Source organism: Uranotaenia lowii, chromosome 2 (assembly GCF_029784155.1).
Source record: "Uranotaenia lowii strain MFRU-FL chromosome 2, ASM2978415v1, whole genome shotgun sequence".
NCBI classification, from domain to species: Eukaryota; Metazoa; Arthropoda; class Insecta; order Diptera; family Culicidae; genus Uranotaenia; species Uranotaenia lowii.
This window is the reverse complement of record NC_073692.1, coordinates 162,710,946-162,725,615: the sequence shown is the minus strand read 5'-3', so window position 1 is coordinate 162,725,615 and position 14,670 is coordinate 162,710,946. Positions and strand designations below refer to the sequence as shown.

At 38.8% G+C, this 14,670-nt stretch overlaps 1 protein-coding gene across 1 annotated transcript in view; it reads left to right on the top strand.

Moving 5' to 3' along the window:
- The window catches only part of LOC129743453 (MLX-interacting protein), a 102,751-nt gene that overhangs the window by 30,302 nt on the left and 57,779 nt on the right, over positions 1-14,670 (top strand). Inside the window, exon 3 of the mRNA XM_055735489.1 lies at positions 12,059-12,165. Coding sequence (XP_055591464.1) covers positions 12,059-12,165 — 107 coding nt within the window. The remainder of the gene's footprint in view (positions 1-12,058; positions 12,166-14,670) is intronic.

The window sequence follows — 14,670 nt, the reverse complement described above, 5'->3', positions numbered from 1 at the left end:
TAAGATTGGCTTTTAAATAAAATACATGTGAGAGTGTTTTCTTCTCGATCGGTTGGAAAATTACGCCATTATAGGAGAAACATTCGTTATATGCCTCTCTCCTCTCAGTGGGGTAATAGAAAGGGGGGAGGGGGCTACCTTACAATTTTTCATGTAACTCGAAAACTATTCAAGATATTGGATCCAAATTTGGCATGGGAAGGTATTTTGATACGAAAAATATTTAAATGATTATTTGAGACCCCTCCCTTTTTGCAGTTGAAAGAGGGAGGGGCCTATTTAATACTTTTTTACATAACTCAAAAACTTATAAAGCAAATGGAACCAAATTTATCATGGGAGGGTATTTGGATACGAAAAATATTTCTATGATTATTTGAAACCCCTCCCTCTTTTCAGTAGGGAGATATACATAAAGCGGGGAGGGGCCCTCTTTTTAATTTTTAAATAACTCAAATACTAATCAAGCAAATGGAATAAAATTGGGCATGGGCGGATATTTGGGAACGTGACATGTTCTAATGATTGTTTGAGACCCCTTCCTTCTTCCAGCAGGGAGAAAGGAAAGAGGGAGGGAAGTTCCATACAATTTTTATTGCATAACTCAAGAACTACAACAGCAAATGGAACCAAATTTGGCATGGAACGATATTCGGGTACGAGAAATGCTCCTTTGAATATTTGGTATCCCTTAATCCTTCAAAAAGGTGGATGAAAAGGGGGAGAAGAGGTCTCCCTTACAATTTTCAGTATAATCGAGTAAATTTGAACCATGTTTGGCATGTGAGGGTATTTGGATACGAGAAATGTTTCTATTATAAATTGAAGCCCCACCTTTTTTCAGCGAACAGATATAAAGGGGAAAGGGGGGCTACCATATATTTTTGAGTACAAAAAATCTTATATATAAAAATGGAAGCGTTTTCTTTGTAATAACATCACGTATAAACGGTTGGTCGGAATGAAGTAAAATTTGGTATCCGCGGGTTTTTTGGGTCAGAGATGGTTTGTATAATAATTTCAAGAATCTCACTTTTTATGGAAGGGAGGTCCCATACTAAATCAACTTTAAATGGGAAAGCCGTACAATTTAGTACGATTTTCAAAAAATTCGATTCGCGAGCACGATGAAGTTAAGGACGTGTGGATGAAACAAAACATTTATTACGATATATTTATTTAAAGGTAAAACGAAGTTTACCGGGTCACCTAGTGTATAATAAAGTCAAAACATAAAACCGTTGATATGGACGACCCTGACCTTGAATTTGAAACCAAAAATCGATTGTTCGTCCCTCAAAACAGTCATATGTCAGTTTTCATCACAATCCTATATGTTTAATAACGCCAATATCGCAAATACAATATTTGTCTTGTATGGACGACCTCCTTCAAAAGGGGTCATCCGAGAATCTGGAAAAGTTTTTATCATTCCTGATCCTAATGAGCATCCATGAGAAATTTCAGCTCTCTAGGTCGTAAGACGGCTGAGCCTTTTTTTTTAATATATAATTTATTATATTAAAAAAGGATTTCTGTCTGTCTGTATGTCTGTTCCCTATAGACTCGTAAAATACTGAACCGATTTGCGTAAAACTTGACAGGTCAGGGTATTCTCACAGGAAGAAGGGAGGGGCCTCCCAATAAAAAAAAATGTCTGTACAACTCTAGAATCGATCAAACAAATTTGAAGTGGTAGGACATTTAGGAACGAAAAATATTTCTATGATTATTTGAGACCCCTCATTTTTCCAGTAGAGAGACTTAAAAACTCAAACAAGCAAATGGAACCTCATTTTGCGTGGGATGGTATTAGAGTACGAGAAATGTTTCAATGAATGAACTGAAGATCTAATCGAACAAATAGTACCAAATTTGGCTTGGGAGAGTATTTGGGAACGAGAAATGTTTTTATGATTATTTGGAAACCCTCTCTCCTTCCACTGGGGGAGAAAGTAGAAGGGAAGTGTCCTCCCTTACAATTTTTTTTTTAAACGAACACACACACATATAGGATCTCAGTGAAACTTCATGTTTCTTTTAAGAGATCTTAATTCTACTTAAGACTAAAGCGGACATCTTTCAAGGATATAATGGCTAGCATCTTACTACTGCTAACACCACCAACCCACAGAAAGAGAACTATGTATACCGTGAACGAGACTTTTTTTTTACATAACTGAAGATCAAATCGAGCAAATCGAATCAAATTTGGCATGGGATAGTATCAGGATACGATATATGTTATCCTGAATCAAATTTAGGATATGATATATATTACCCTGAATTTTTGGTATCCCTCTCATCTTCCAGTGGGGAAACAAAAAGAGAGAAGCGCCTCTTGTACAACTTTTTTACATCTATATATATAAAAATGAATTTCTGTCTGTCTGTCTGTCTGTCTGTCTGTCTTTCTGTCTTTCTGTCTGTCTGTCTGTCTGTCTGTTCCCTATAGACTCGGAAACTACTGAACCGATTTGCATGAAACTTGGCAGATGGGTGTATTAGAGGCCGGGGAAGGTTCCTATAATAGTTTGGGACCCCTCCCTCATCGTGAAAGGGGGGAGGGGGTCATATAAATAAAAGTGATAAGTCTTCATAACTCGAGAACTGATCATGCAAATGGAACCAAATTTGGCATGGGAGTGTATTTTGGTACGAGGAATGTTTCTATGATTGTTTGGTACCCCTCCCTCTTTCCAATGGTATGATACGAAGGAGGGAGGGGCCCATCCTTATAATTTTTAACATAACTGGAAAACTAATCAAGCTAATGGAACCAAATTTGGCATGGGAGGGTAGTGGAATACGAGAAATGGTTCTATGATTATTTCAGACCCCTTCTTCCATCCAGTGGAGATACAGGAAAAGGGGGGGGGGGGGGGTTGAACCTCTTTGTCAGTGCATAACTTAAAAACTTTTCGAGCAAATTGCACCAAATTTGGCTTGGAAAGGTATTTTGGTACGATAAATAGTTCTATGAATATTTGGTACCCCTCCCTCCTTTCAGTGTGAAGATAGAAAGCGGGGAGGGGGGTTCTTTCCTATTTTCAGCATTACTGGGCAAATAATCAAGCGAATGGAATCATATTTGGCGTGGGAAGGCATTTGATTACGTAAAATGTTTCTATGATATTTTGAGAACCCTCCGTTCTTTAAGTAGGAAAATCTTAAGGAAGGAGAGTGCTCCCATACAATTTCTTACATCTTGGGAACTTACCCAGCAGATTGAACCAAATTTGGCTTAGGAGAGTATTTAGGCTCAAGGTATATTTCTTTGAATATTTGGTACTACTGCCTCCTTCCATTGGGGTGGTAGGAAGGAGTTGGAGGCTGACTCGAGAACTAATAGAGCTAATGGAAACCATTTTGGAATGGGAAAGCATTTGGATACGAAAAATGGTTATTTGCATATTTGAGACCTCTTTTTCCTTCAATTGGAGATACAGTTAGGGAAGACGGGAGGGACATTCGATTGTTTTTCACAAACCAAGAACTTATCTAACAAATAAAACCAAATAGGACCTGGAAACAATCATACAATCGATCAAATAGAATAGAATTTGGTATGGGAGTGTATTTAAACACACGAAATGTTTGACCTTGATCCCCTCCTATAGGAATAGATAGGAAGTGGGACTCCGATACCAATTTTATAGCATAATTCGACAACTAATGAAGCAAACGAACAACTCATGAAGGTAGTGTCATGAGAGGGTACGTTCTAATGTTACAAGACCCCCCTTTCCTTCCATTAAAGATAAAGGAATGGGGGAGGGGGTCACTATCACAATTTGTATATTGATTCGAGAACGAATAGGTCAAAGAGTGTCCCGTGACGGGACAATAAAGATTCCATATATGAAAAATATGTTGGCATAAGTTATAAACTTTTGAAGCAAAGAAACCCAGAGTCATAGAAAAGATTCGAACACGGATTTAAAAAAAAATTATTAAGATTTAAAAATAAAAAAAAATGCAATTTTATTTTGGAAAAACATTTGAATGATTCTAAAATTGATTAAATTTTTTTTTGCAAATAACAGAAAATTTAAATAACAAGTTAACACAAATTTCATTAATTTTTGGGGGTGTAGCAAAGCACACCGGGTCAGCTAGTAATAAGATAATATTCTAGCAATCCTTTTCTTCATTTGGAAGATGGGAAGGGAGGAGTGAGGCTCCCATAAAATTTTTATTGGTTATCTCGAAAAAAACTCTAGCAAATGGAACCAAATTTGTTTCTATCGATATTTGGAGGAGTGGCTCCATTTAGTGGGGAGATAGGATAGGGGCTCCTTTACAATTTTTTGCATATACTGTGAGAATTTATCATGTAAATGGTACCAAAATTGGCATCTGAGAGCATATCATGGCGGTAGGAACGAAGAAGGGGGGGGGGGGGGGAGGGGGTTTGGGGTAAAACCCAAATTACTGAACATACATTTTGAGTTTTTTAATCAAATTTTGATGAACTACTTAAATGATCCAATAGTAACAAAAGTGTAACAATCTTGACTCCAAAACCCTATTCGCTGACCTCAGCGGCCATTTTGTTCCTCAATCTCTTCATCTCTTTTTTATCCCGAGTCGTCCTACCATTCTACTTCATCTTCTGCTTGACAATTGCCCAAAATTTTTCGATAGGGCGGAATTGAGGGCAGTTGGGTGGGTTGATGTCTTTTTCGAGAATATCCACCTGTTGTCCCGACACCACTGTCGTACCTCTTTACTGTAGTGGCAGTTTGCCAAATTTGGCAAAAACTTTACTGGTCCTTTGTGAGATATAATGTTGTTGTTGGTAATCCACCATGAGTGCACGGATTCACCGCAGTTTCTGCCAAAGTAGGGGTTCACATACATTCCTTAGATTATTAGGTTCGACAAATCTCCAATGCAGCGCGCCACCGTACCCGGACCCCATGGCTTCATATGAACTGTTATGTGGTGAATGTATTGCGTGTGTTGATGTAGGTATATTTTGGAAGAACAAATCAATCAGGTGGGCTAGTTTACTTACAGGTATTCCGGCATCCGTGTATATGCCTGGCCAGCTTGCAACTGATTGAACATTCCAATTATATAGTCAGTTATATAATGAAACACATCTTACCTGTCGGCCCGCTTATGGGATTCGAACCCAAAAGTTTTTCTTGCCGGTACCGGGAATCGAACCCAGTACGCCTGGCGTACCAATACCAGACTCGCGCCAGCCTATCCACTAGAGCACGTCGGCGCTCTACTGGTCCTTTGTGAGATATAATGTACGAAAAAAAAAAGATTTTCAGGCACTCCTCTTTGTACATTTCGGAGTCCATGGTCTTGTTTTTCACAAAAACCGGGGTTTTTCATCCGCAGCTGCAAATATCTTGCCAGATCAAACAATTTCTTGCAAACTTATCGGCAAAAACGAATTTAAACTTGGCGGGGAATCAACCGACCAGGGGCTTTGTAAAATTTTTGGCCAGGAAGCTGCCCAAAATCCATCTTCACGTACGTTTCGTCATCCATGAGGATGCATCCGTCGTATTTCGTTAGAACCTTGCTGTATAACTTCCGGGCTCGTCATTTGGCTACTACATTCTGCTTCAATGTTCGTATTGGTTGCTTACTGGCCCGATAAGATCGTATTCCTTCGTGCAGACGAATCCTTCTGACGGTGCACCGGTTGGCATTGAATTTCCTGGCGAAGTGATAGTCCGACTGCCCTGGGTTTACCTTGATCGTTCTCAACACGTGTAGCAAAATAAAAGCTATTCTGACTAACTCCAAATTAAGTTGATATAAATCCTTCGATTACTATTTTTTGTGTCTTTATCAAATGAACTTTGTTATCATTGTACGTAAACTAAACAAAAAAGTGATGAAAATTGATTGATTGAACAACTTTTTGCGATTGTCCAACAGAGGTGCCAATTGGTATTGAATAACAGGATTTGATTTATTTTTCAGGACATCACTACATATATTACATAAACAAAGCATAAACAGATAAAGAAGACGCCTTTATATATGCAAAGTGAGCATTGGCTGGATTGCAGTTCATATTGAAAACACCATTTAAATATCATCTAACCGAAGGTTAAATCGGTTCAGCTACTTTATTGCAGATTTGTTCGATTTTTTCACAACTTACAAATTTCATCCTTATTTAGATTTTTTTTTTAATCAGGACAATTTTTCAAAAATCAGAACAATTCGAGAGTTTTTCAAAACGGTCCTCGAAAATCAGGACTAGGACAAATTCTTAAAAATCAGGACACCTGGCATCTCTAATCAAAGCTCCAAAAAAATTCAAAGTGTACTACTTCCATTTCTGTCGCCAGATAGCGCTATTCGTGTCTCCCGTGTGCTCGTTAATTGGGTATATCGGTTAAAGTAAATCTGATTCAAGTCTGCTAAGCCAACGGTCATGAGATCGATTCTCGGTCACGGCATACAGAGTACTTTTTCTGTGTGCTGATGGTTTAGCGTTTGTAAGCCTATATGTGTGTGTTCATTTTTTAAGTGAATATGATGGAAGTTTATGTGAAAATGTAAGATTCGTACCGTCTCCAGAAACAGGTGGTAAAGACGAAAGATTTATTCGACATTTGAATACAGATCATAGCAAAATTTTAAGTGATCTACACTTTTATGGAATGATTCTGTTTACATAATCATTCGGCCGGACATTACGTCGTGTGTACAGAATAAATAAACTACAAAGTCCTTTAATTGTATATTATGTCTATCAAGGCGATAAAGCAGCCAGATGTTATCAGTAACCGTCGATTTGTTGACTGTACGGGAAGACTGATTGATTTCTCGGATGTTGTGCAGTGATATTTTTTTATAAGTGAACAAACTCTGCTTTGAAAAATTATACTTGCAGATAGCTTTATTTGGTTCTTTTCTTAAGAAATTTCCAATGACTTAGACAATGCAGTCTCATTTACATTTAGAATAAGTTGGAACTGTCATTCTTGTAAAACAGCTAAGAAAATATGATTTCATAATCGAATCAAAATAGTTTATTTGTCTATAAATTCTATCCTGTTTTTCTATGCTCTGAAAAACAAGAGCAAATTACGTTAAAACGAATCCAACAATAATATTTTGGCAGTCGGTCAATCACACAGTAGTGGGTTTGCTGGGAAATAGCAATGAGGCGGAATATTCTAAACTGGTCGCCAACACACCCACCATTTTCCGTCCGGTGCGCAAATGGCGGCAAACTAGCACCTTCATATTTCCCACCGCCAATTAAATACGCCGATCTACTACTAGTGGGGAAATGTGATCGCGCAAATCCTCATCTGTTTTTCTGTCTGTCAGTTTGTAGGTATGCATGCACCAGCCCTAATAAAGAAAGCACACGCGTTTGACTTATTAGCAGAAAAAAGGGGCACGACGCCGGTCTGTTTGTACAAGTGTTTGCATTCTACTCACAGTCGATGTTCCCGTACGAGCCCCTTCTCAGACACGCTCACTTGAATGTTTGATATTGAAAAAAAGTATAAAAAATGGCAACCAAGAGACTCGACTGCTGCAGTAAGGGTGCTCCCCCAGCCGGTTATAACACTCCCATCGCCAGCCCCCTGGCCTTTTGACGTTCAGCAAATTGAAGTAAGCAATACAACTAACGGCGTAAAAATATATAAATATAGCTAACATCGGTAACAGAAAAAAAACACATCACAACACACGGCAAGACGCCATCATTAGAAACGAGTTTCCGTTGCCGGTGTTCAAGTCAACATTTGCGATCTGGTTGCGGTTTCGGGACGATGATTGCCATCATTGAAAGGCAGAAAAAAAAGCTTTCCGACTGATTGCGTCGGACAAAGCTTACGGTTTTCACTGAGCAAAGCATAACGTTTTTGAGGGAACGCCTGGTGTTTTGTAAACATTGTGATGAAACGCATGGTTTTTCATGGACCTGATAGATAGGAGGAGGGGCAAACTTTATTTTGCAATAACAATTCAAAATGGATTGATAGAATTCTGTTGAAAAATTGTAAATTATTTCGTGTTACCTTCAACGGCATAAACAATTGAAAAGGTTGCCTAAGTAGAATTGCGCATGGCATCCTTTCAAGCGACGAATTTAGAATCATATCAAGAATTATAACAAGATAATGCACAATTGATTGAAAAACTCTGACATAATATTCCTCTATAGGCGAAAGGTTTCCTAAATGGGCCTATCGGGTTAAATGACCCTACGGCTGTTTGATGAAATGGCTGACTAGACAGCTTATCTGACCAATGCATTTTGAGGGTGATACGCTTAGAACATAAGGCAAGAAAGAATTTTATGAATTTACAAACTCTAAAAAATTTAAAAAATCATACAAGGTTTTGATACATTTTGATGTAATATTTCGACTTTTAAAAATTATATGTAAAGAAGCTTAAAACAAAAACTAGGATGGTTTTTCTTTCTTACTCAAATGAACTTTAGAAATTAAACATATTTCAACTTTTGTGGAGGTTTAATAATGATTATGTAGTGGAATAATAGAGTTTTTTTTTGTTTCGATTATAGTCGTTTTACCATCTTTATAGCATTCGCGACTTTATCAACGTTGCAGTTGGCGGATCGTTATTGAAAAACTATCCGGTACAACTGTGTTCGATGTTTACTCTTGGGCTCGAACTCGCGAACATCGGCTCAGGAGACAACAGACTTGCCAACTGAGCTATATCACAAGCCACGGAATAATAGAGTGTTTTTGTATGCCCCCATCATGTTTGTAAAATGCCTCCATCCTAAAATAACAGCTCAAATAGAATAAATAAATGATTTTTACCATTGAACCATCAAATCTAAGCTATGAATAACATTTTAAGAGAGAATTGAAGATCTAAATATAGATTTGATAAAGTTTTTCTCATGGATGAACTGCCTCCATAGTATGGCAACCCTAACTTTTGTTTTATTCCATAAAATTATAATATACATAAATTTTTATAAAACTTCAGCTTTGTCGTACGGAAATTGTTACTTTCAAGCAGTTTCAATGAAATTATACGGAACGATAGCTAAATAGGTGGCCCGCACGGTTTGTGGTTCGGCATTTTAGACAACACTTATAATAAAATCATTTTCTTGGAAACAGAAGAGAATTTTAACATAAAAATTACTCCAATGTATAGAAAACAGATGCCTGCATACATATATATAGTTTTTGTACACATATTCGATGTGATATTTGATTAAATCAGTGTTCTGCTTAATAGGCGCATATAGCCCGCTCCTCCCCCTAGATTTTGGGTTAAATTCCCGGATTTTGTCAGGTTTCAAGATAAAATTGCCCATATTTGTCCAGCCCGGATACGTGCTAAAAGTTTTTCCTACAAGATGGATTACATGGAATGTTCCTTGAGGTATTCACCTGTGAGTTTGGCAGACGAGTATTCTTGACCCTGAAGCCTCAAAAACGAAAAAAAAAACACTTTTTAGAGATTACAATGGTCGATTTTGAGGAATTTGTCCAGCTCCAAACCTACTGAAGCTTTGAATCCATCTAGACAAAAAAAGGTTTTGCACGACTTCAGTACGTCACGGAATTTCCGGAGCTGAGTGTTTAGCATAAGGTTGCCAGATTGTCCGGTTTTATCTGGGTTTGCCCAGGATTATATGAAATTTGGGAACAGTCCGGCCCTGACCGGTTGCTCGGATTTTGCCCGGATTGTTTCACTTTATTTGCAAACCATACAAAAAAACGAATAACGTTGGATTTTTTTTTAGTTTATACCTTCAAAACGATTTATTTTAAAAAGTTTTGCAAAAATAATTCAGAAATGTTTTTTTTGGAACCCTAAAATACGATTTAAAATATTTGAAAATTTGAAAATATTTGAAATTTTTTTTTTTAAATTTTTTATCTTGATTTTTTTTTTGGAATATTTGCCCGGATTTTTGGTCGTCAATTTTGAAATAAAATGCCCGGATTTTACATGTTTTTATATAATATTGCCCGGATTTGTCCGGCCCGGATACGTGCTGAATAAATTCTGGCAACCTTATGTTAGCAGTATTGGTCTTAAAGTCACACTCAATAAACATACTCTTCCAGGGATACAGGTTTGATCTTCTTCATTTAAAAAGCCGGATATTTTTTTTTGCTAAAGAATGCATCTGCAGACCCTCCTTAATCAATTGGTGTTCGTGAAGTGGCGAAGTTGTGAAAATCTTGGCGTTGGTGAGGAAAACCCTGTGAAGAATTTTCGTATCGAGTCGCGTCGAAGGCATGATTTTTTTGATTACTGAAAAAAATGTATGGAGGTCTACGGCAGGTATTTTTAACTATTCTTGTATTTTTTTTCGGCTCAAACTGATAGCCAAGATTCCAAAGAATGTTAATATTTTTTGGTTGATTCGATTTGATTGTACATTAAAAAGTTTTAACTTGTTTAAGAATTAAAAAACAAAACGCCACTTTTATTATTTATTATACCGTAAAACGGGGTAAGATTAATCACATTTTCAATATTTCTCGATTATTTTTTCTTTTAAGGGGAATGTGGCATGTTCCATATTTTTTAAACCAGTACTGGACTCCTATGAACGTAAAACATGGTTGCAGAAATTTATAGACTACTTTAAATTTGATTTCAAAATCGATTTCGTCCTTGTTTTGAATTTGATGCTTTGGGGTTAGATTGATCAGTCTCTATTTCAACGGTTTTAACGAGTTTTCTTGATTACAAAGGATACAAAACACTTTAATCTTATTTACAAATGCTGTTATTTAATAAACTAAGGCAGTTCGTGTGTTAAGGCCGAACAACAATAAAAATCGAAAGGTGGACAAAGATGCTGCATAAATTAAGGGGCTAAAGTTTTTAACAGTAGGTTATAAAATTTTAATTACAAAAACGAATGAAATTATGCCTTCATTCAATTATCTAGGGCATCTAGGCCCTCGCATTATTCCCCTTTAATATTTTCTTTCAAACTTTTCCATTTGATAGGGTTTCTAGTCTTTTGTCCTAGACTGGCTCACTCTTGGAAAACGTCCCTATTTTTTAAATATCAAAAATTTACCTCAAAATACAACAAAAACTATAAATTCACTAAGAAAGAAAGTTGAGTCACCTAAATCAACCTGCTGCTTCTAAACGCTCTAATTTCATCAGTAGGGGTGTTTGTTTGCGAGCCTTCGAAATAATAGATATTTCAATATTGTGAAATAACATTTTTACCTACATTTGAAAAAATTTTCGTGCAAATTTGTCGCAAAAACAAATTTAAATTAAGCTGGAACATTTCCCCGAGCCGTTGCCAAGTAAAATTTTTGACCTGGGATTTGCCAGAAGTCAGCCTTGAGATAGGTTTCATCGGCCATCAGAAGACACCCGTCGAACTTGGTCAGCACCTGGTCGTATAGGTTCCGAGCACGAATTTTTGCCACACTATTCTGTTTTATGATCCGATTTGGCTGTTTGCTAGTTGGATACGACTTGATTCCTTCCCGGAGTCGAATTATCCCCACATGGGCAGCACCAAATTTTCTGGCCGAATCACGGTCTTACAGATTAGAAGTCCTCTTAATCGTCTTCAAAATCTTACCACGCAGTTTCCAGTCGACAGTTCCAGTCCGACGATTGGCTTGAGGCTTCCGAATCGTCGTCAATGTTTCCTTATACCGTTTGATAACGCGCCATACGATATTTCTGGGCAATTTCAGCTGTTTATTTAGCTAGTCTAGATGCAGACAACAATGGAACTTCCGCCTAGAACTTCCAATCCTCTCTACCAGGAGCGCCACAATATGGGCAAAAGTTTGTTCCAATTTTAAATGAAGCAAGCTTTATTTCACTTTCTACAAATCCTAATTATTTCATTATTAAGCATAATCAAGTCGAATTGGATGGTTTTTACAATTTCTTTCCCTCGGGTTAGCAAATCCCACTTTTGAAATTTGAACCTTGTGTTCAACATGCGCTATCTGGGTCTGACATGATAATAACGGAGTTTTGAGGAAAGAGGAAGTTGTTTCAGAATAATGATTAGTTAGCATTATATTGCAGTATTTAACAATTGTTCTTATTTCTTTTATTTTTTCAGCCAAAAGCTCACATCCCCCAAGTGGAACCCGTTCAAGGGTATTCGGTTACGATGGAAGGAGAAAATTCGTCTCAACAATGTTATCTGGCGGTGTTGGCACATGCAGTGTAAGTACAAATTGCTTTAAAATCCTTGTTTATTAATGTTCAACCTTCAGTTGAACATTTTGGATAAAAGAACATTATAGGGTTAGCATCAGGGGGATGACATCCCTATCCTTTGTCATTGAATTTGACAACCATCAATGTTTGGGGCACAACAGTTTATGGGACCCACACAAACCTTATATTTGACTGTCAAGGACCCGAACTAAAGTTTTTTTGACGTAGAATTACGTCTTACGGCAACACTATAGGGGGGGCAAATTGAAATTCGCGAACCGATCTCGTGTCACGAAAAACGCCGCTTTCAAAGACATCTCTCTTAAAAGACATACCAAGCCTGCTCAACGTTGATTGGCTATTCGAAAATGGAAAAAAAATTAGACGCCCCGCCCCTTCATGAGTTTTGTTATTTCCAGCCTACGAAAGGTATAAAACAAGGGGTCAACTGACGGTTTGGTTCATTGTATCAGAGAAATTGAAACTAGTGACACGGGCATTAGCAGAGCTGACCAACAGCGGCGGAAGCAAGTTGTGTTGTGACAGCTCAGAACCTCACTATCCCACCTCACTAACCCAACACACACACACACACACACACACACACACACACACACACACACACACACACACACACACACACACACACACACACACACACACACACACACACACACACACACACACACACACACACACACACACACACACACACACACACACACACACACACACACATACACACACACACACACACACACACACACACACACACACACACACACACACACACACACACACACACACACACACACACACACGCACACACACACATACACACACACACACACACACACACACACACACACACAGCCGCAACCCCCTTACCACCTTCACCCACCACACTCCCCATCCCCACCCTTCGCTTAACACCCACCATCGCACACCACCCGCACGTAACACACCACCCGCCCATCAAATACCACCACCACCCACCCATCGCACACCACCCACCCATCACGCACCACCACCATCCATCGCACACCACAACTCACCACCCATCCATCACACATCACCCACTCATCACACCCCACCCACCCATCACACACCACCCACCCATCACACACCACCCACCCATCACACACCACCCACCCATCACACACCATCCACCCATCACACACCACCCACCCATCACACACCACCCACCCATCACACACCACCCACCCATCACACACCACCCATCCATCACACACCACCCACCCATCACGCACCACCAACACAACGCACTCGTCATCCACCAATTGTAGAAGAAAAGTCAAGCGCAACTCTCTTTAAGATTTTGGCCCTGAAAAGGGCCTTTTTCTGTTATTCGTAGATATGAAAACATGGTCAATCTAACGCTTCCTCGGGAATCTCGTGTTTAAGCAACAGTTTAAGCTAGTGATTGCTATGTGATCTTAAGGGAAATGAAAACATGATACTGATTCCAATCCAACGAGACGCATGAGACTAAAAACAGTTTGAGAGCTTTTGCCCTGAGTCAAGCGTTTAGATCAAAGCAGTCATTGTAGGCTTTTCTCGCAAGCGTTTGATACAAAGCTCATGTGTTTATCACATTATTTGCATAACTGCCGGGCGCATAATTTCGACGACATCGGCCTTGTTTCTGCTTATACTTATATTTAATTCGCCTTTTGTTATGCAGTTGAAAAAGCTGCATACTATCTTTATGGGTCGATTTAGACCATTAATAGTTATTAAAACGACAATTTATGGAAGAATGATTTTTTTCGAAGTTAAGTTCCTTTAAAAAAATTGACATACTTTATTCTAGAATGCTTATTTGAAACGAAAAACACATTGACTCGGGATAGGCTGTAGTAATTCTACGTGAACTTCTCGGTCGTTTCATATATACAACCACTGTAACTTTTTTAATTAGTTGACCACCCAGGAGGTAAATCCTTTTTACGGATTGCATTCCAAGGCACGGCGAGCCACCGCGTCTTCCCAGTATGCTACTCTGTGTTCATGAATGCAATTGGTCGACTCTAGATACTATGTACCCTTACGTCATAAAGTCCACCTGGGGCTTCTGGCCATAATTCCCATCCGGACCTGCATCGAAGGCTATACCCGTGATGGTAGACCATACTCGCGCAAAGCGCTCAACGGCAATACTCGTTTATACGTACTACTCCAGCATTTATGTATACCCTGCCTCTTGTTACGATTCAAGACTAAAGACCTGCCTTTAGTCTTAACTCGAGGCTCGCTTGATTTCCACGACTAACGTACACTCCGGCTCTGTTCGAGACCACTGCTAGAGACCAATGACCTCTCCTCCAACGACTCGAGGTCTTGGTTCCACTTGGTTTGGCTCGAGGCTCACTCCACTTCGCTCGTTCGTGTGCCGAATCGAGAGCAGCTTATCCTAGACTCGCGCCTGTCACATCACACGTCTGGGGCTTTACGAAATTACTCGGATGATTCCTGGCGAGGACGTCATCC